A 22,158-nucleotide genomic window follows, 5' to 3' on the forward strand; every position below is an offset into this window, starting at 1 on the left:
TCTACAGAAATGTATATAAAGGTACATTTTCAGAATGAGCCTGGGTTGAGGAATTGTGTGGAACCCAGCAGTTTTGCAGTGTACACTCAAAAGACACCTTATTTAAAATGGGTTGAAACAACACAAGTTTTTACAACTTAATTATTTAATGTTCAATGCACAAACTTAATTCCCTTATGTTGTCCCAACACAAATCGATTATATGTAACACAGCATTTTTTACAGTGAAATATAGCATCAATAGCAGGAAAAAAAAAGTTGGAAACACTACAATACTACAATACTATTTAACTTAATAAAGAGCCACGCACACCGCCAATTCATCAGTGTTAATTTTTCAGTTATAAAGCATTTCAGAGTAAAGTGTTGACATTATAGAGTTATATTTTGATAAACTAACACAATGAAGTTGATTTGACCCGGTGTAAAATCATGGAGTTACAGCTAACCAACACTCAATGGTGTTATTTTTAACATCCAGGAACACTGAACCAAAAATCTAAATGGAACATAAAGGTCGTGCCATTTTAAGATCTTTAAAAGTGTTTAAAAGTGTAAAAAGTGTAAACTTTCTTGTGCTGGCTGCGTCAACATGTTTTGTTGATAAAAATAATTAATAACATAATTGTATTTGTATATTTCAAGATCAGTATTGGTATATAATATGATATCACTACTTTTTAACTATCAATCATGAGTAGTGTAATGTTTGCTAGGTAAACTAGAGTTAAAAAATTCAGAGTTAAATTCTCTCTGTTAAAGTGTTGAATTTTCATTCTTTACACTAGTGTCAGGGAGCAATCAACTCCCAATAGTGTAGATCAGAGTTATTTTTGACTTGATACAGTGTAAATATAACTCATGTATAGTGTTGTACAAGTAAGTCTCCTAAGAGTGTTGTTTTAACACTGAAAATATTGTTCACTCATTCTGAGTAGATTTTAACTCGGTTAGAGTTGAAATAACACTGCTATCTTTGTAATGCAATATAGTTAGCTTGAGATACTGTATTTTGTTACCATATAATATGAATTTGAGAAAAATATGTTTCATATGCGTTTGTAATATAAATGAACATAAATAATGTTGGTTGAAGCATGATATAAGAATGATTTTCAGTCTGGAGGCAGTACTAAACTGAGATGATATCTTTTATGAAATGTCAGAGAATCTGCTGATCTGAAATGCGAAAAAGTATGAGTTGATAAAAGAGAAAATCTGAGAACAGATCAGATGACTGATAGACGCATCATCAAAACACTGACTGAAAAAAAAACTGTGTGTGTGTGTGTGTGTGTGTGTGTGTGTGTGTGTGTGTGTGTGTGTGTGTGTGTGTGAGCGCGAGAGAGAGAGAGTAAGAGAGAAAACAACTGAAACTTACTTTTCATGTGAAACCCGAAACAAGAGCAGGTAAATTTTCACTCTTGATTTAAATATATTTAAATAATATTTAGCATTTGATTTCATTCCTTGTGGTTTACATTTTGTTTAAGCCACAAAATACAGAATTTTAACACATGTAATACATGTTTACACTCACACACTGTTAACGATTTTTGTAAATTACCAGTATTTAATTGTAATGAACTCTATTTTACACAGTTCTGCAGTAGTAGTTTAAAGCTGCATTGTGAAAATGACTGTAAATTTTACGGTAATTATACAGTACTATAAATACATATAGAACAATATAAATTGTGCTCTAAATGTACAAATACATTATTTTTCATGTAATTGATTTACAGTAAGTTACTGGCAAACTGTAAGTTATTGTACATTTTACAGGAAATTGTTAACAGCGTATCAAAACTCTTTGTGAAACAGCAGCTATTGAGTTTGACCAGATTACCTGAAAGTTAAAATATAAAGTAAAAAAAAAAAAAAAAGTGGATTCAGCATCAGCGAACTAACTGAAATTGACAGTGTCTCAATGTTTGTGAATTAATGTTTCATAGAAATGTTTAATGCATTCAAAACTAAACGAAATATAGGCTATGGCAATATAGACATCAAATTAATTCTCCATTTTAATTGCTACTTTCTTCATTTGTTTCAGAGTATAGAGAACATGCATCGCTCTGCTTTCATTTTCACATTGGTTTGTTTTTCTGACCTTTTGGTGACTTTCATCACTTTGGGTAAGCCTATACTCACATTGTTATGTATTATACAGCCTATAGTAGTCATTTAGTGTTATCGTGTTTCTTAATATTTTAATATAATTGATTAGTTAATGTACTAAATTACATTGCAAATGTGTGAGACATCCAAACCACAATCCATAACAGGTAATGGGGTGTAGCCTATATGCACAGGGACTTTTTATTGTCAGTCAGACAGCTCAAATGCTTCATGTGAACTGTCATGCCATAATAATCTCACCACATTTAAGATCTGGTTTATTTAAAAATAAATGATCTTCACTGCCTGACATATACAATATAAAAAGGGTCTCAGACCGGACAAGAAGCTCAAATTAAACTTCTTGTTTCATGCCATAATATGGAAATGTATTTTACTACAGTATTTCAATGTAGTTTGCTTGTCGTTTGCTCTTGATGATGCTTTCCTACTGAAAAAAACACAGCTAAAACCAGCCTATAAGCTGGTTGGCTGGTTTTAGCTGGTTGACCAGCCTGGTTTAAGGGGGGGTTTGGCCACTTACAGACTGGTTTCCAGCCATGTTCAGCCTGGTCTTAGCTGGAAAATGACCAGCTAAAACCAGCTAGACAAGCCTGGTTTAAGCTGGATATAGCTGGTTTTATGGGGTCCCAGACTGGCTAGGCTGGTCAAGCTGGTTTTGGTGGTCATCTCCCAACCTGACCAGCTAAGACCAGGCTGGAAATGGCTGGAAACCAGCCTAGAAGTGGCCAAACCCCCTCCAAAAACAGCCTGGTTGACCAGCTAAAACCAGCCAACCAGCCTAGACTGGTTTAAGCTGTGTTTTTATTGTGTTTAAATTGTCTTTCCTCTTATTTTAAACTTAAACATCTAAATTAATACCTAAATCTATTTAACAGATTATATTTGAAATAAATTACATTGTCGATGCTGTAAAAGGAAGCTTATGAAATTGAAATCAGACACCAACATTTTACTGGATGTTTTTCAGAAAAACACTTGCTATGCATAAAGCCCATTAATAAATCAATGACAAATGACACCTATTTGTGGCAAATCAGTTTGTTTAAAATTATGGCAATAAATATAACGAATAAAATATGACTGCAAGTGGATGAGACCGGAAGTCTTGCGCAATCTCGTATTCAAGTCTAAATGGACGCTCTAACGTCAATAAAGGTGTAGCATACGAAATTCAGTGTGGGTTTTAATTCCCTAAATGTCGTCTATAAATGTGTCCAGGTAATCAGTACAGTCTGCAGTGTCTCAGTAATTATTTATCCAACATCAGCTGCTCTCTGAATATCTCGGATGAGTTTCTGGTAAACGAATCGTCCTGGCTGCATTTCAGTGCAGACGAGTGAGTAACGTTACTCGATAACATGCTCCTTGAAGGGGGTGTGTTCATAAGACTGTCAAGACACCTTTATTATCATGATATGACACATGTAACGATTATTAAATAGATCTCAAAAGAGTTATAACACTGTAAATGCAACAATTTTTTCAAAAACATGTCATGAGGTTATTATAATATTAATAATTCCTTACATTTATATAACTTTAGCGTTTTTCAGGACACTTAAAGCACTTTACACAGTTTTGGAGGGAATCTCCTCATCCACCACCAGTTATAATTGTCACAAATACTTTTTTTCAGTGGAACAAACTGTATTTGTCGTTAAAAAAATCTTTAAAACTGTCATTACTACTCAATTTATAGCAGTCTTATTAATATTTAATGACACTTCTATAATGCCCTCATGACAGTGACAGGTTTAAGTTATGCTGTCACAAGTTAAAGATGTTAATTACAAGATTGCTATCTTGGAAGTGTCAAGTCGTCAACACAAAGACATCTCAAAAAAATGTCATCTTTGCACTTAAAGTGACGTTACCGAGTGAATGACACTTAATGACATGTTATAAATGACTTTAAGACACTCAATGTTGTCAAAAGCATGCAAAAAACAGATTAATATTCATTTGTCACTACTAAATATAAGTGTTTCAGGACTCCCTGTTTTATGAACTCCCCCTTCAAGTAAAGCATTACCCTGTTCTCAAATAATTACACTCGAACATTACAGTCAAACAATCAACTGAATGTCTGCTAATCTGCTTGTGTGTAGTGAACAGCACATCTGCCCACTGCAGAGGAGAGAGCAGGCTTTACTGTGTGAGCTGGATTTATCACCGGATGTGATTTTCTCCGATGTGGACACTTACAGGATCTCCTTCCATTCTGCTCACCAAGATGTCGTACTGGACGAGAAGTTCATGCCATGTAATCACAGTAAGAATGAGCGTACTCAAGTTAGTTTGGGTTCGATGTGTATTGCAAGGAGAAGGCTTATAAGTATCATACTGAATTAGTTTTTTTTATTAAGTAAGGATGCACAGAGTTTTCTGTGAGGGTTGGAAAAGAGTGATAGAAATTAAAAGTTGTATACAGTATGAAATAGAGATGCGCGGATGGGCTATTATTTCATCCGCAACCGAATCATAAAACTCATCATCCGTCCGCCATCCATCCGCACTAACATTTTTGACCAATTTTTAAAACCGCACCCGCCCGCCATCTGCTGACTGAGCTCCTTATTTGAATGGCTTATTCCTTTTTATTATTAAATGAATGTTTCTTTATTAATTATTAGAAAATAGAGAATGACTTTAATGACATGCAGTTAATCCAAACGTGCAAGTCAAATCCAGCATTTATTGACGCTTTGAAGTGACGCTAAGCAATACGAGGACGTGTCTTTTCACTTGATTCGATTCCTCGGTCCTTGAGTTTTTTTTTTTTGCGTCCTTCCCTCGCATCCTATAGGGGTGGAAAGACGAGGAAAGAAAACAAGGGAAGGAAACGAGGATACACAAATAAGAAATGAGAAGCACCCTATAAACCTCTCAGAATATCAGCAGTGAACTCCGTCTCCAATCGGTGCACAGGGACAAAAATAAATAAATAAATAGCCTAAATGAAACGCACTGTACTGTACAATTTTTTTTTATTATAGTAGCCTAATAGAAATCGCATTTTGACACATCATTTCAACATTCAGACGAGAGCGCCTGGCCTCTAATGCGCCCTGCTGCACTGAAGGAGAGCTCGCTTGCAGCACTTGTTGCTGGAATGCATAGAATTCTCTTGGCAAAGTGCTGTAGACGTGGGAATGACTGCCTTGTTTCTCCCAAAAGGAAAGTAGATTTTCCTCTGCTGATCCGTCTATTCTTAATTTTGTAGAGGAAGACTTCTGTACTTCATCCAGAATTAGTGTATCCGATTCCTCCTCTCATTCTGTGAAGTCAGACCTAGGCTTTTTCGTTGGTGCCCCAGCTATGTGTACAAAAACAGTACAACCGCCCACCACCCGCCCGAATTTGATTAAAATATTATTTTTCGTCACGTCATCCGCCCGATCCGCAGTTTATCCGCGGATTCCGCGGCTGTAACCGCCATCCGCGCATCTCTAGTATGAAAACAACTAGCGATGCCCTGATGAATATCTACCGATAGCGAAACTCGATCCGATACTTCTATAATACATTAAGAAAGAATAAAGAAGAGCGAAGAAACAGATCCAGAATGGATCCAGAACATTCAACAACTCTGTTAACAAACTGAGCACTTCTGTTAGCTAGCTTGAACTATCAAGTAATAAATAACAAATTCTTCACTTTTGGAGTTCAGTGCAACAGTAAATCTAATATGAAAACAAAGAGCACCTCAACTTAAAACACCTGGCAGGCAATCGCAAGTTTACATCTCAGTTTTCAACAGTATGGCAATGTTGTCCTCATCAACCTTATAATACCTCTAGTCCACAGACATACTCGCGCTTTCCGCTTCAAGCTGCTTCCGGGTTCTACTTTGGACCATTTAACCAATAGCGTCTCTGCAGCAAAGTGATGTCATGCTGCGCGCATTGCTGTTTCTGTGTGAAGTTAAGAAAGAGGTCTAACTCTGTGCCACCGCATAACTATAAATGTGTTAAAAAATTATGAGAATATATACATACTAGGGATGTAACGGTATCAGAATTTCACGGTACGGTAATACCTCGGTATGAATGTCACGGTACGGTATTTATTGAATCATTTACAGGAAAAAAAAACTTTTGAAAATACTCCAAAAAAGTGCCAAAAGTGTCAATGACATACAAATTAGCCATCTATCTGTTAGCTTTGAAACAGGAACTTCAATTTTAATAACAAAAAATTATTAAACCATGTAAAAAAAATAAAGTTTCAATTTAGTATTGTTAAAAACTCATCACATTTAACATTTAATCACTCACTTAGATAGAGATGGGTTTAAAGGAAAATTATCATATAACTATAATCTGGTAAAAGCTGGTATCTCTGGGTATTTACAATGTCCCCTGCAACAGAAAAAAACCCTCTCATTTGGGACTGAGGTTTCTGGGACAAGAGAGATATGACTTGGCCCATGTTGACAGCAGTGGGGTAACGTTGTGCATTGTCTTTCCCCCACTTGAGAGGACAAACCATGAGTGAGATAGAGATCTCTTTGCGGTACAAGTCAATGTCTGCATCAATCTGAACAGTGTGCTGTGTTTCTGCAGTCCCCATGACTGTTATTAGTCGTATTCCCCAACTTGCTGGCACGTGCACACATAGGGCTCAACCTTTGCAGTGCACATGCCCTTTTTAGTCTTGGATAGAAAATGCCCTTCCAAAACGATCAAAAGTGCCCCCGCGACGCGACACAACCTCCGTCCAGTCCAGCCCTTCAGTAGGCGCGCGACAACACCTCTCTTGAGTATGCGCGCTCAACCCCCCCTCGGCGCTTTACAATACGCGCGCCACAACACAGCTGATCAGAACGCGCGCGACAGCACCGCTATTCAGCACGCGCGCGGCGACAACACCCGCTTTAGGTTCGATCATTTCCATCTTTTTTTCATCTCCGCTACTAGCAGCACACTCCATTTCCGCATTACTGGATCTGTAGCGACAACAGACCGCAAAGGATTATGGCCACGCCGGGGCTGATGGGAAATGAAGTTTCAGCTACCTCCCGTTCGCTTCATTCGCCTGAGCAAATTTTCTCAGAAGACCTATAGTTTTACCGAGTCATACGACTTCGGTAATATCGAAAAAATTTAATATTGCGGTATGACGGTATTTACAATACCGTTACATCCCTAATACATACATACATATATATATATATATATATATATATATATATATATATATATATATATATGTAACAGTGGATGTGACGCTGACAACAGTGTGAGGATCCTTATGCAGGTCTTTATTGACAGGATGGTCAAACAAGCAGTGGTTAAAACAGAAACAAACAGATGTATATGGGCAATCTAGAGTCGTAGTTATAAAAGCAGGCAAGTGGTCAAAAGGCAGGCGGCATACAGGGACAATCAAACAGAACCAAGCAAGATCACACAAGGAAATGAAAGCAAGGGGAAACTGTCGTAATGTTCACTTTACAGCTTACAAGACTCAGCAACATTGTGTGTGTTTGTGTTGCTTATGTAGTGCAGTAATCAGTTCAAAAGCAGCATCAGCTGTGAGAGTCTAATCTGTGGAGACTTGGAGCAGGTGTTTGTGTGTGTGTGTGTGTGTGAGTGTGTATATAAAAATAAGGCATGAGCCGGTATAAGATTCTGACCGTGTGATAACCTTGGATATAAATATCACGATTTCGCGGTATCACGGTTTTGTGGTTACTGCTCTAAAATATATTGTTTTTAAATGTCTGGGTTAAAAACAAAACCTTTTTTAAAACATTTAAAATATTTTGGAGCAGTAAACATGTCAGGCTAAATAATTCAAAAGATTAATTGACTTCTGCTGTTTTCATGTGTTTCAAAAACAGATTTTTTTACAATTATTACAGCATATTTGGAGATCTTTTCTGCTGGAGATACTGTTGTCCTAAAACAATTTTGACGGTTTCAAAACCTTGACTTTCCAAACCACTGTATACCTTAAACACAGTTATCGTCCCCTGCCTAATATATATATATATATATATATATATATATATATATATATATATATATATATATATATATATATATATATATATACACACACATACACACACACACACATATATATTCGAGTCCTGATCTGGAGGTAACGCCCGATTCCGATCGAGTCTAAAACTGATCATCAGGCCCGATTTCTGATCACATGATCAGATCTGGACATCCCTAAAAACGATATTGAATGTCCCCACACTTCACCAACACAAACACATTTGTGTGTACATGCGTGTGTTTACCGATTTAAGTTGAGATTTTACGCAAAAATTTTAATTGTCATCATTTAGTCATCCTTGACTTGTCAAAAACCTGTTTGAGTTTCTTTCTTCTGTTGAACACAAAGGAATATTTTCTGAAGAACGCTAAAAAAACAACAACCATTGACTTGCATTGCATTTTTCATTCATAATGTGGATGTCAATGGCTGCTTTTTCCCCAACATTCTTCAGAACATCTTGTTTTGAGTTAGAAATTAAGAAATGATAAAAAAAATAAAATAAATCAATCAATAAAAAAATCACACTTTTGGATGCATTAAAACTTTTGTAAAATTTGTATAAAAATAATGTCAATTTTTGGATTGTACAATTTTAATTATCTGTATATAAAAACAGTAGATATCTATGTAAAGTCGCAATTTAGATATCTAAGTAAATTTGTGCGTGGTTCTGGTAGGGACCAAATGTCTAATTTGTTTGGTTCCCATGAGGAACGGAATCATATATCACTCAGAGTAAAGTATTTTGAAAATGTCAAACTGCAGAATGTTTTCTGTGAGGGTTGGGTACAGAATAACAATGATTTAGTCTGTGAGAAGACCCCATAAAACATAAAAACCTGTGTGTGTTGTAGTTCGTCCAGTCCCTCCGTCTGACCTGTCCGTGCTCTGGGTGAAGAACAGTGCTGTTTTCCAGTGGCAAAGTGGATATGAAGCTTTTTCCTGGATCCGCAGTTTATTCATCTCACACCTGCACTACCAGCTGAGCATGAGCAGCACACACAAGGTGCGCCACAGCTTTATCACAACCGCTCCAACAAACAGATTTACTTTGCATTTGTGTGCAACTTGATTTATTAGTTAAGTTTAGTTTGTTTGTTTGATATCGGCATTGTGAACAACTAATTAATATAAATAATAATAGACAGATAAACAAATTCATTCATTCTTAGTCCCTTTGTTCATCATAGGTGGCCACAGCGGAATGAACTGCCAACTTATTCAGCGTATGTTTTACACAGTGGTACCGTTCCAACTGCAATCCAGTACTGGGAAACATCCATACACACTCATTCACTACAGCCAATTTAGTTAATATAATTCCCCTATAGCGCATGTGTTTGGACTATGGGGGAAATCGGAGCACCCGGAGGAAACCCACACCAACACAGGGAGAACACGCAAACGCCACACAGAAGCGCCAACTGACCCAGCTGGGACTCAAACCAGTTATCTACTTGCTGTGAGGCGACAATGCTAACCACTGAGCCATCGTGTCATCACAAATAATTCCATAAGTTTTAAATGAGAGTATAAACAAACTAATAATTACTAAACATTCTTTATTTTGTGAATGATTCTGTGAATATTTTTCTGAATAAGTCACAGATGCTGGTCAACTAAAATACTTTAAATGTATCTTTCATGGAGACGCAGTGGCGCAGTAGGTAGTGCTGTCGCCTCACAGCAAGAAGGTCGCTGGTTCGAGCCTCAGGTCAGTTGGCGTTTTTGTGTGGAGTTTGCATGTTCTCCCTGCGTTCGTGTGGGTTTCCCCCACAGTCCAAAGACATGTGGTACAGGTAAATTGGGTAGGCTAAATAGTCAATAGTGTATGAGTGTGAGTGAGGTTGTATGGATGTTTCGCAGAGATGGGTTGCAGCTGGAAGGGCAGCTGCGGTGATAAAAACATATGCTGGATTAGTTGACGGTTCATTCTGCTGGGGCGACCCCTGATTAATAAAGGGACTAAGCCAAAAAGAAAATGAATGAATCTTTCACCAGATATTTTTTCCAATTGGGAGTGTTATTTTCAGTTATTCAAGAACAAAAATATATTTATATATAAGCAAAGCAGTGGCGCAGTAGGTAGTGCTGTCGCCTCACAGCAAGAAGGTAGCTGGGTCGCTGGTTCAAGCCTCGGCTCAGTTGGCGTTTCTGTGTGGAGTTTGCATGTTCTTCCTGCGTTCGCGTGGGTTTCCTCCGGGTGCTCCGGTTTCCCCCACAGTCCAAAGACATGCGGTACAGGTGAATTGGGTGGGCTAAATTATCCGTAGTCTATGAGTGTGTGTGTAAATGTGTGTGGATGTTTCCCAGAGATGGGTTGCGGCTGGAAGGGCATCTGCTGTGTAAAAACTTGCTGGATAAGTTGGCGGTTCATTCCGCTGTGGCGACCCCGGAATAATAAAGGGACTAAGCCGACAAGAAAATTAATGAATGAATGAATGATTATATATATATATATATATATATATATATATATATATATATATATATATATATATATATATATATATATATATATATATATATATTTATATATATATATATAATCCATTATTTAACATTATTTTATTGTCTTGAATAAACAGCCATGTTTAGTTAATGAACAAATGAAAAATTTCTGGTGCTCATTTTTAGTACAGCACAAATTCCTAAACAGACATAGACATCATCTTCTGTCTGACAGAAATAATTTGTATTCTGACCTGAGTTAAAACTCTGTCCTGAATCAACCAGCTCATCTATTTTCCATCCATGTTGACTAAAGTAATTTGTTGCTGTTTCGGCATTTCATCACTATCTGAAACGATCAGTTTAACCACAATACCTGCTCGTTTGAACTCTCGCATAGTTATTTTTAGAGCATGTATGCAAAGCTATTGGACACGGAAGAGCACATCAACTCATAAACACTCTCTGTGTCGATGATAGAGAGCAGATAGAAGAACCCCAGTGGCGTTACTCCCCTGCATGCACACATATGTAGCTAAAATCATTATTATTAACCCCCCTTAGAATTTTTCTTTTCTTTTTTTTAATATTTCTAAATTATGTTTAACAGAGCAAGGACATTTTCACAGTATGTCTTATAATATTTTTTCTTCTGGAGGAAGTCTTATTTGTTTTATTTCGGCTAGAATAAAAGCAGATACATTTTTTTAAAAAACATTTTAAGGTCAATATTATTAGCCCCTTTAAGCTATATATTTCTTTTGATAGTCTACAGAACAAACCATCGTTTTACAAGAACTTGCCTAATTACCCTAACCTGCCTAGTTAACCTAATTAACCTAGTTAAGCCTTTTAATGTCACTTTAAGCTGTATAGAAGTGTCTTGAAAAATATCTAGTATAATATTATTTACTGTCAACATGACAAAGTTCAAATACATCAGGTATTAGAAATGAGTTATTAAAACTATTATGTTTAGAAATGTGCTGAAAAACACAACTGTATTGAAAGATCTGTTAAAGTGTGAATAATCTGAACAAAATAAGAGCGATCATACAAATTGCATGTTATTTTTTATTTAGTACTGTGTAAGATGTTTTACATAAAAGATGTTTACATAAAGTTCACAAACAAAAACACTGAAATTATTAAAATAATTCCCTGCAAAAGTTTATAGACCCTTTTTCTGCTTTGCGATGGTTGTTCTGAACAGTCAAACTTCAGAAAAATCCTCCATGTGCTGCAGATTCTCTAGTTTTTTAGCGTCTTCTGCAGATTTGAACCCTTCCCAGCAGTCACTGTATGATTCCTTTTTTCACTCTAAGGGTAATTGAGGGACTCAAACAAGGTTTTAAACCCTCACTGATGATGCTCCAGAAAGAAACACCAGGCATTAAGAGCCAGGGGTGAAATATGTAAAATATCCTCCTCAGGACAGTAGTAAATAAAAAAAAATAACATCTCTCATATTTTGTTCAACATTTGTCTCGCGAACGCCATTCACGGCTGCTGTTCTCACATAAATCCATTAGAGGCTGTTGTGTACGCGTTTTCAGATCTCAAATTTCTCTCGCGAGTGTCATTTGCACCCGCTGTTCTCGCATAAATCCACCAGAGGCCGCTGTGTATGCTTTTTCAGATCTCAAATTTCTCTCTCGAGTGTCATTCGCGCCCGTTGTTTTCGCCTTAATCCACTAGAGGTCACTGTGTTCGCTTTTTCCGTTCTCAAATTTCTCTCTCGAGTGTCATTCGTGTTTGTTGTTTTCGCCTTAATCCACTAGAGGTCACTGTCAACTGACTGACTGACCCTTGTCATGCTCCTTAACCCAACCAATAGTGTTTTCAAAAGCAATCCAGAAACAGAAAGACCTCACCTGATTTTCACAACGTTTTCAGATTTTAACGACATTCTCACCCTGTCATTTACTTGTTTAGTTTATTTTTTGGCTTTTGTTTTTGTTTTACCTGCTTTCTGGAACCGTTCTTTGCCAGACTCGAACCTCGTCATCACTGTCAATTCCACTTTGTGTCTCAAATCCTCTGACGCACATAATGAGCCTCTGGACAAACTACTAACAATGGAAAAGCCGTCCATATGGAGGTAATCAGCCCATAGCCCCATAGTCCATAGCGCTCATCTTAAAGACAAAATGCAGCCATACGTACTTATGGCTACTCCAGAAATGTATACATGGCTACGCTTTCAGAATGTGCATATGTTGATTAAACATCATTAAGGAAATATTTGAAAAATTCAAAATTAAATAAAATAAGGACTATTAATTTTGACTTCAACTGCACATAAATATAATATAATATGATCACACACTATTTTATTCACATTTTAACAGATCCTTCAAGGGGTGTGTAAACTTTTGAGCACTAAGGACTAGGATGCTCCAACTAAAATACTATTTTTTTAAGAAGTACATTGTTTATTGTTTTAAGTTTTAAAAGTTAAATATATTTTTGTAATTGAATTATTTGAATGAAAACAAAATAATTGAATAGGATTTTTTGAAATACCGTAGCTTCTTTCATTCTGGCTTTTACTGTGGCTAAATGAACTAATAAAATATGAAATAATAGATTGTTTAAAATGTGTAGTAATGCACATAAACTTTAGAAAGTGTAACATCCAGGATCATGAGATGATTGCATTGTTGTCTTTTAAAATGTACAGATTGACTCTGAAAGGTTTCACACTAGAGATGTGACACAGGATGTAAATTCATGTTAATTTTACGGCATTAACAATGATAGGATTTTTTATTGACACCTCATTTTCACAAGGGTCTATTTTAAGACATCTGAATACACCCATGTTTTACAGAAGTAACACTACTAAAGTGACTGAATTTTCACTGAGCTTTCAAAATTGGTGTTAAAGCATCTTTTAAGTTCTTTAAAGGGACAGTTCACCCACAAATTAAGGTTTCATTTACTCACACTGACTATGAAATTCTTCTGTTAAACACAAAAGGAGATTCTGTAGAATGCTGAAACAAACAACAACAACCCCTGACACTCAAAATAGGACTTTAGCTGCTTATTCAAACTACTTATTTATAAATGAGTTAAATCAACACAATTCTTGAGATTTTTATCTTAATTGTTTTATGTTTAATCCAGTTAAATTTGTAAAAACAATTAATTTACCTTAACCAGTTTGTGTTGAGACAACATGAAAGAATTGTGTGGAACCCAGACATTTTTTACAGTGTTGAAAAAAAAGGATACAAGAGAACTCAATGGCTGTTTCTTCAGTATATCTTCCTTAAAAGAAAAGTCAAACAGGTTTGGAACAAGTGGAAGATGAGTAAATGATGACAGAATTGTAGTTTCTGGGTGAACTGTCCCTTTAAGTTAATGGCTGATGCTCGTGTTTCAGGTGTATGAAGCAGAATCTGTCGAGCAGAAGGTTTATGTGGACGAGTCTACATTTGAACCTCAGACCGATTATACAGTGCGTGTGAGATCACGGCCTGATCAAGTGGATTATAAAGGTGTATGGAGCCCGTGGGGACCTGCATTACTCTGGAGAACAGGAGACATTCACAGTAAGTCAGTCTCTAAATGTATTAAATTCAAAAACACTGATTCATTCAATAATGAAACAAGCAGAGTCTTCACTGAATCAATTACTCAAATGGTTTGTTCAAAAACACTGATTCATTCCTTAATGAAACAAGCACGCTCTTCACTGAATCAATTACTCAAATGATTCATTACAAAACAATGATTCATTCATTAATGAAACAAGCACGCTCTTCACTGAATCAATTACTCAAATGATTCATTACAAAACAATGATTCATTTATTGATAAAACAAGCACGCTCTTCACTGAATCATTCACTCAAATGATTCGTTCAAAAACATTGATTCATTCATTGATGAAACAAGCACGCTCTTCACTGAATCATTCACTCAAATGATTCCTTCAAAAACAATGATTCATTCATTAATGAAACAAGCACGCTCTTCACTGAATCAATTACTCAAATGATTTGTTCAAAAACACTGATTCATTCATTAATGAAACAAGCACTCTCTTTACTGAATCAACTACTCAAATGATTCATTACAAAACAATGATTCATTAATGAAACAAGCACGCTATTTACTGAATCATTCTCTTAAAAGATTGGTTCAAAAACACTGATTTATTTATTCATGAAACAAGCACACTCTTCATTGAATCATTCAGCCAAATGATTTGCTCAAAAACACTGATTCGTTCATTGATAAAACAAGCACGCTCCTCACTGAATCATTCACTCAAATGATTGGTTCAAAAACACTGATTCATTCATTGATGAAACAAGCACGCTCCTCACTGAATCATTCACTCAAATGATTCCTTCAAAAACACTGATTCATTCATTGATGAAACAAGCACACTCCTCACTGAATCATTCACTCAAATGATTCGTTCAAAAACACTGATTCATTCATTGATGAAACAAGCACACTCCTCACTGAATCATTCACTTAAATGATTCGTTCAAAAACACTGATTCATTCATTGATGAAACAAGCACGCTCTTCACTGAATCATTCACTCAAATGGTTCATTCAAAAACACTGATTCATTTATTGATAAAACAAGCACGCTCTTCACTGAATCATTCACTCAAATGATTCCTTCAAAAACACTGATTCATTTATTGATGAAACAAGCACGCTCTTCACTGAATCATTCACTCAAATGATTCGTTCAAAAACACTGATGCATTCATTGATGAAACAAGCACGCTCTTCACTGAATCATTAACTCAAATGATTCGTTCAAAAATTGATTCATTATTGAATGAAACAAGTGTTCTGTTTTTGAGTGAGTCATTGAATTATTCACTCAACAAATCATTAAAAGATAACCGCGGGGATTACACAGGCATCTGGAACCCACAGTAAAGCCATGTCTACACATATTTTTATAAATATATTATTTATAAAAATAAGTGATATTTTTTCACTTTTGTTTTAAAAGAAATGAAGGGGCATAATGACACGAGTAAATTTGCATAAAGAATGCACGAGTAAATTTGCATACAAATTAATGCAAACTTGGATTACCGTCCCACAGGCCAATGACATGAAATATGCAGTGCGTTCGCCTCATATGTGCGGAATTTTGCCTCATTTCCATTTCAAAGTCAAAAGTTTCAGATTTAGTCAGCTGACACTGCGTTTTCATGTGGACAAGCGGCAAAACCGCATACAAAAAGTGCAGTTTTGAAAATACCCATGTTTAAGTGGATTTTAGCTAATTAAAACTACGACTAAAACTGTTGGTCAAAAACTTTTTTGTTAACTGAAATACTGAAGTAACTGAATGATCATTTCGGTCTGAATAACAATCATAAAGGAAGGATCAAACCATGATTGTACTGTAAATAAAAAGAATCTAAACTTGTGTGTTTCAGAAGAGAGCCCAGAAAGATCTTTCCACGTAGCCTGGTATTTTCTGTTTTTGCCACTACTTCTGGTTCTACTGTCCTGTATCCCGTACTCTAGGTCAGACATAGCATCTATTTCCCTGAAAATTGTTCATTTCATCTGTTTGTGTTTATGTAAATCTTTATTATGGATGTTTGTGCTGTAGATGGAGGAAGGATGATTATGTACCATCACCAGCTCCTTATTTCAGAGACTGGGATTTAGATGTTCAGGTAACTTTTTTTTTTTTTTGCATGTTAAATAGTTTCCCGAGTAGATGGAAACTGAGGTTTACTGAATAACTGTATGTTCGCATGTATATATGTATATAAGTGTATTTATATTTGGAAATGCTGGTGCATTCAAGAGTCAAACAAGACCATTTTTACGAGTCACTGAATCATTCACTCGGTCAGTTCCAAAACAAAGAGATTCGTTCATAAGCGAAACAAGATTCTTCATGAGTCCATGAGTCACTGAATCATTCACTCGGTCAGTTCCAAAACAAAGAGATTCGTTCGTAAGTGAAACGAGATTCTTCATGAGTCCATGAGTCACTGAATCATTCACTCAAATTATTTGTTCTAAAATAATGATTCATAAGTAAACAAAATAAGTGTTTTGCCTTTAGTCGTTGAAATATTCACTCAGCAGTTAATTTAAAAATGCTGATTCATATATGACCATTCCTTTTATGAGTGTCACTATATAATTGTTGTCTTTTTAAGTGAACCACTGAAATGTTCTTTCAATTATTTATATTTTTATTTTTTTTAAATTCATTTAGTGACTGATTTGCTTAAAAATGCTGATTATTTCACAAAGGAAACAAGTCTTTTCTTTCTGAATAAGTCACTGAATTATTTGATTCAGAAGTACTGATCCATTCAGGAGCAAAACAAGCAAAATAAGTCAGTCACTGAATCACACAAACTGAAGTCTTCAATTAATTTATTCTAAAAGTTTAAGAACAAAACAAGTGCTCTGTTTAAGGAGTCACTGAATTATTAGCTTAATTTGTCATAAAACACTAATTAGTTCCCTCATTAAAACAAAAACACTGATTCATTCAGAATCTAAAAAAGTGAATCTCCTAACCTCTGAATCATTCGGAGAAGTAAAAGACATACAATACCTGACAAAAGTCTTGTCATTGATCCCAGCTGTAAGAGCAACAAATAATCATTTGACTTCTAGTTGATCATTTGGAAAAGTGGCAGGAGGTCAATTTTATCGTTGAATCATCTGTTGAGCTGCATCCTAATCATCACAAATACTGCAGAAGACCTACTGGAACCAGCATGGACTCAAGATTCTCAGAAGATTCTCAGAGACTCCAGAAATCAGTCAAGTTTGGTGAAGGAAAAGTCATGGTTTGGGGTTACATTCAGTATGGGGGCGTGCGAGAGATCTGCAGAGTGGATGGCAACATCATCAGCCTGAGGTATCAAGACATTTGTTCTGCCCATTACATTACAAACCACAGGAGAGGGCAAATTCTCCAGCAGGATAGCGCTGCTCCTCATACTTCAGCCTCCACATCAAAGCTCCTGAAAGCAAAGAAGGTGCTCCAGGATTGGCCAGCCCAGTCACCAGACATAAACATTATTGAGCATGTCTGGGGTAAGATGAAGGAGGAGGCATTGAAGATGAATCCAAAGACTCTTGATGAACTCTGGGAGTCCTGCAGGAACGCTTTCTTTGCCATTCCAGATGACTTCATTAATCAGTGATTTGAGTCATTGCAGAGATGTATGGATGCAGTCCTCCAAGCTCATGATGGAGTCAGACACAATATTCATTCTGTCTCCACTGCAGCAGGACTTTATATTCTATACTGGACATTATTTCTGTTCAGTGACAAGACTTTTGTCTAAGCAAAGTCAGACCTTACTGTCCTAATTAAATCATTCAAAATCAAGACATGATCCTATTTTATTTTGGTTAAATAAGCGTAATCTAGAGGTCTTTTATATAAGCCACTTCTAACACCAAACAATCAACTAGAAGTCAAGTTATTATTTGTTCCTAAAACTTGGATAGGCGACAAGACTTTTGTCAGGTAGTGTATATACTGCAAGCTCAACATTTAATACAGAGAAAGTATTTGAAAAGTGTATGATCTACTTCTATTTTCACACAATACTAATATATATTTCATTCATTACAAACAAAACATAGTTTATTTGAAGTTTAAAGCTGAAGTAGGTTTTAGTTTGGTTTATTGTATTAATCATATCATCATCACACTATTTTTCATGGTTGAAAACCAGAAATCTTTGTCTTGACATTTCCTCTGTCAAAATTGCTGAAAAGAAACTTTCACAAATCAGATACGAGAAGGATATCAATAATGGTTTTAGCGGCGTATTATCAGATTTAAGATTTCAATCATGTTTCTAGCCTTGCGAAACCCAACTGTGGACTCCAATACCACAAAATTAACTAAAGCTGCTTCTAGCATTGGTTTTAAAGGGACAGTTCGCCTAAAAATTGAAATTCATTTACTCTCCCCATACTTGTTTCAAACCTTTTTAGTTTCTTTCTTCTGTTGAACACAAAAAAAAAAAGATATTTTGAAAAATGTTGGAAACCGGTAACCATTCACTTCCACTTATTTTTCCTACTATGGAAGTCAATGGTTACAGGTTTTCAGCATTCTTCAAAATATCCTCTTTTCTGTTCAGCAATGTTTGGAATCACATGAGGGAGAGTAAATAATAATGAACTTTTCATTTTAGGGTGAACGATCCCCTTTAACGATTAACCAGTGTGTGCTTTCAGATGTGTTCAGCGCTGTCGGGTAAGGTGTGTGATGTCATGCAGGGGGAGGAGTCTCTAAAGATTGACAGGCTGACAGGGTGCACAGCCACGCCCCTTCAGCAGACCGCACTAGATTATGAGAAGATGGGAGTGATTGACAGGCAGGATGCCACACCCCCATCTCCCAGCATGCCTCACTCTCCTGTGGGATCAGAGGTGGATTCGGGATGCTGGATTCGGGATTTCGTGCCCACTGAAGGAGGAAGCATCACATGCAGCGAGGATTACTGCACACTGTCCAGCACATACACACAGACAGCGTCTGAACCAGTCACAGAAGCGGCAGCTGTTTTTAACCAATGATCAAATCTGCATATTTCTGAAATATCATGACACAGAAAACTAGAGAAATGATGCTGAAAATTCTGCTGTAAAATTAATGACATTTTTTAAACATACTGAAATACAAAACAGCTTTTTTATATTGCAATAATATTCAATTGTTGTATTTTACATCAAATAAAGGCAGCACTGAGCAGCAGCAGTCTCGAAAATATTTTAGAATCTCAAAATTATATGTAGTAAAGGATTACATTACAAATACACTCACCGGCCACTTTATTAGGTACACCTCGTTAGTACCCCTTTTGCCTTCAGAACTGCCTTAATGATTCGTGGGATAGATTTAACAAGGTACTGGAAATATTATCCAGAGATTTTGCTCTATATTGACATGATAGCATCACGCAGTTGCTGCAGATTTGTCGGCTGCACATACTTGATGTGAATCTCCCATTCCACCACATCCCTGAGGCGCTCTATTGGATTGAGCTCTGGTGACTGTGGAGGCCATTTGAGTACAGTGAACTCATTGTCATATTTAAGAAACCAGTCTGAGATGATTCATGCTTTATGATGTGGTGTGTTATCCTGCTGGAAGTAGCCATCAGAAGGGATGGACATGGTCAGCAACAATACTCAGGTAGGCTGTGGCGTTGACATGATGCACAATTGGTACTAATGAATCCAAAGAAAATCTCCCCCACACCATTACACCACCACCAGCAGCCTGAACCGTTGATAAAAGGCAGAATGGATCCTTGCTTTCATACTGTTGATGCCAAATTCTGACCCGACCATCCGAATGTAGCAGCAAAAAAATGGAGACTCAGAGCAGGCAACGTTTCTCCAATCTTCTATTGTCCAGTTTTGGTGAGTCTGTGTGAATTGTAGCCTCAGTTTCTTGTTCTTAGCTGACAGGAGAGGCCCCTGGTGTGGTCTTCTGCTGCTGTAGCCCATCCGCCTCAAGGTTTGATGTGTTGTGCGGTGTCAGAGATGCTCTTCTGCAGACCTCGAGTACTTATTTGAGTTACTGTTGCTTTTCTATCAGCTGGAACCAGCCTGGCCATTCTCCTCTGACATCATCAAGGCATTTGTGATTGGCTGATTAGAAATTTGCGTTAACGAGCAGTTGAACAGGTGTACCTAATAAAGTGGCCGGTGAGTGTATTCATATTGTATATTTATCACCTTTGTGTTTTGCTGCCAAGTCAATTTTTACATAACCTGCTAAATGCTTTGCATGAGCATATCCACCTAAATAGAATCATCATTGATGGTTTGGTTTTGTGAATTCATGCCTCTACAATTCAATGTCTTTAATAAGTTCTTAAAGCGGAGTAGAAGGTCTTATTAAAATGTAATAGCATTAAATGTTGCACGTACTGCAAAACCTCCACACTATCACTGTTTACCAGTAGAAAAAAAAAGTTTTTCAAGTGCACGCATTATACTAGTAAGTTTTACACTTTTAACCCTTTTTCAGGTGAGGTCTTATGTCACGTATAGGTATATTTTGGTGACAGTTAAAAATACATTGCATTTCTTCATAATATCAGCAGAAAACAAATCTAAAATGAGATATCAGATGCCGTGTTAAAAGAACACAACCAAACAAACAAACAAAGAACCTTTTAATCTATTTATATTTTTACACTTGTACTTGTATTGAAATGTTGTAATTAAAGATATATCACAATGCTTTTGCTGTCGGTTTCTGCATTTTGCGGTTATGAACGTTCTGAATTCTGTTTAAGTAAACATACAATACGCCTGAAGCATCGGTTTCTTCTATGTAGAGGAATTAAACATGATGAGGATATGCTGCTGATTCTCTCATTTTTTTTAGGAAACTGCAGAAATGAAGGTGCCGCCACATTTAAACACCCCTTTGGTGTGTGTGTGTGTGTGTGTGTGTATATATATATATATATATATATATATATATATATACATTTTTTTTAAATAGTGTAAAAACAAGTAAACTACTTGTATCAATACACTTTTTTTTATGAAACAAACTTTCTTTTAAAAAAAAATGTTTCTTAAAAGTTATAAAAAGTATAATAAACAAAATCTACATGGAGAACTTTTAAAGACATTTTATTTTACGGAAAATAATTAAACCATTACGATAAAGAGTTAAAAACAGCCTTTTAAAATAAAAAGTTAAAAGTTTTATTAAGATGTATTGATGATTGTATGGGTGTTAATGGCCAGATAACCAGTTAAACTCTGCTGCTATTTTGGGATTTCCGCCTGGATTTTGCCTACCCAAAATTAAAAGCTTCCCACCACTTGCCGAGGTGTAAATGCAAAAATTTGGTTTCATTTTAAAGAAAACACTTTGAATTTTCATAAAACACCATTGAAAGTGTTTAAAATAACTGTATATATCGTCTGTGTTATAATAAACATCTAAAAAAAGAGGCGCTTTTTGTATTTTGTTTTTCATAAACTCAAATTTGAAAGTGTACCTTTTAGGTTCTGTGTGGTCTAGTGTGCTGTAATTAATTTAGTTGGTTCCTGCACATGTCTGTAATCATAGGAAAAAAGAAAAATGTCTCCACTATAATCTATACAAAGGTTATTGCATTCCAACTGATGAGAGGTGCTGTACAAGCCACAGGGATCGATCATTGTTTTCATATTTCACTATTCTGTTGTTTGATCAAACATAATTCACTGTGTTTGGACCACATCAGACATATAAAAGATTTACTTATGCACATCACCTTAAAAACAGAGGAGAAATGATCCTGAAGCGCACAGCATAAGGTAAGAGATGACAGCTGTCTGTGCTATCTGGGGCTGCTTATTGATCATGGATGTATTGCTTTTATTTCTGCACAATGGAAACACCATGATTCATTCAACAACTGTTTAATATGTGAATATAATTCAGTATAAAGAATGCTAGAACCGTATGAGCACCGGCAAGAGCTTTCATCTGAGCTATATAACTTGTACATGTGTCATATGTAAAATATGTAAAACAAACCAA

The 22,158-nt window shown here is 36.1% G+C and overlaps 1 protein-coding gene across 2 annotated transcripts; it reads left to right on the forward strand.

Moving 5' to 3' along the window:
* Window positions 1-1,284: 1,284 nt before the first annotated feature.
* On the forward strand, window positions 1,285-20,975 carry LOC101886719 (interleukin-4 receptor subunit alpha). Of its 2 annotated transcripts, XR_012399542.1 has the most exons (10): window positions 1,285-1,410; window positions 2,057-2,138; window positions 3,364-3,481; window positions 4,254-4,417; window positions 9,015-9,166; window positions 14,003-14,171; window positions 16,040-16,130; window positions 16,219-16,285; window positions 18,837-19,393; window positions 20,295-20,975. XR_012399542.1 is itself a non-coding variant. In XM_009302261.4 (9 exons), exons 2-9 carry the CDS (start codon window positions 2,069-2,071, stop codon window positions 19,176-19,178), a joined length of 1,173 nt encoding a protein of 390 aa, XP_009300536.1. In that variant the 5' UTR covers window positions 1,285-1,410; window positions 2,057-2,068; the 3' UTR covers window positions 19,179-20,856. The 2 variants fall into 2 exon arrangements, 1 of the variants encoding a protein (XP_009300536.1); XM_009302261.4 differs by having other exon boundaries at window positions 18,837-20,856.
* Window positions 20,976-22,158: the final 1,183 nt, after the last annotated feature.

The sequence above is a fragment of the Danio rerio genome, chromosome 24 (assembly GCF_049306965.1).
Source record: "Danio rerio strain Tuebingen ecotype United States chromosome 24, GRCz12tu, whole genome shotgun sequence".
In the NCBI taxonomy this organism is placed as follows: Eukaryota; Metazoa; Chordata; class Actinopteri; order Cypriniformes; family Danionidae; genus Danio; species Danio rerio.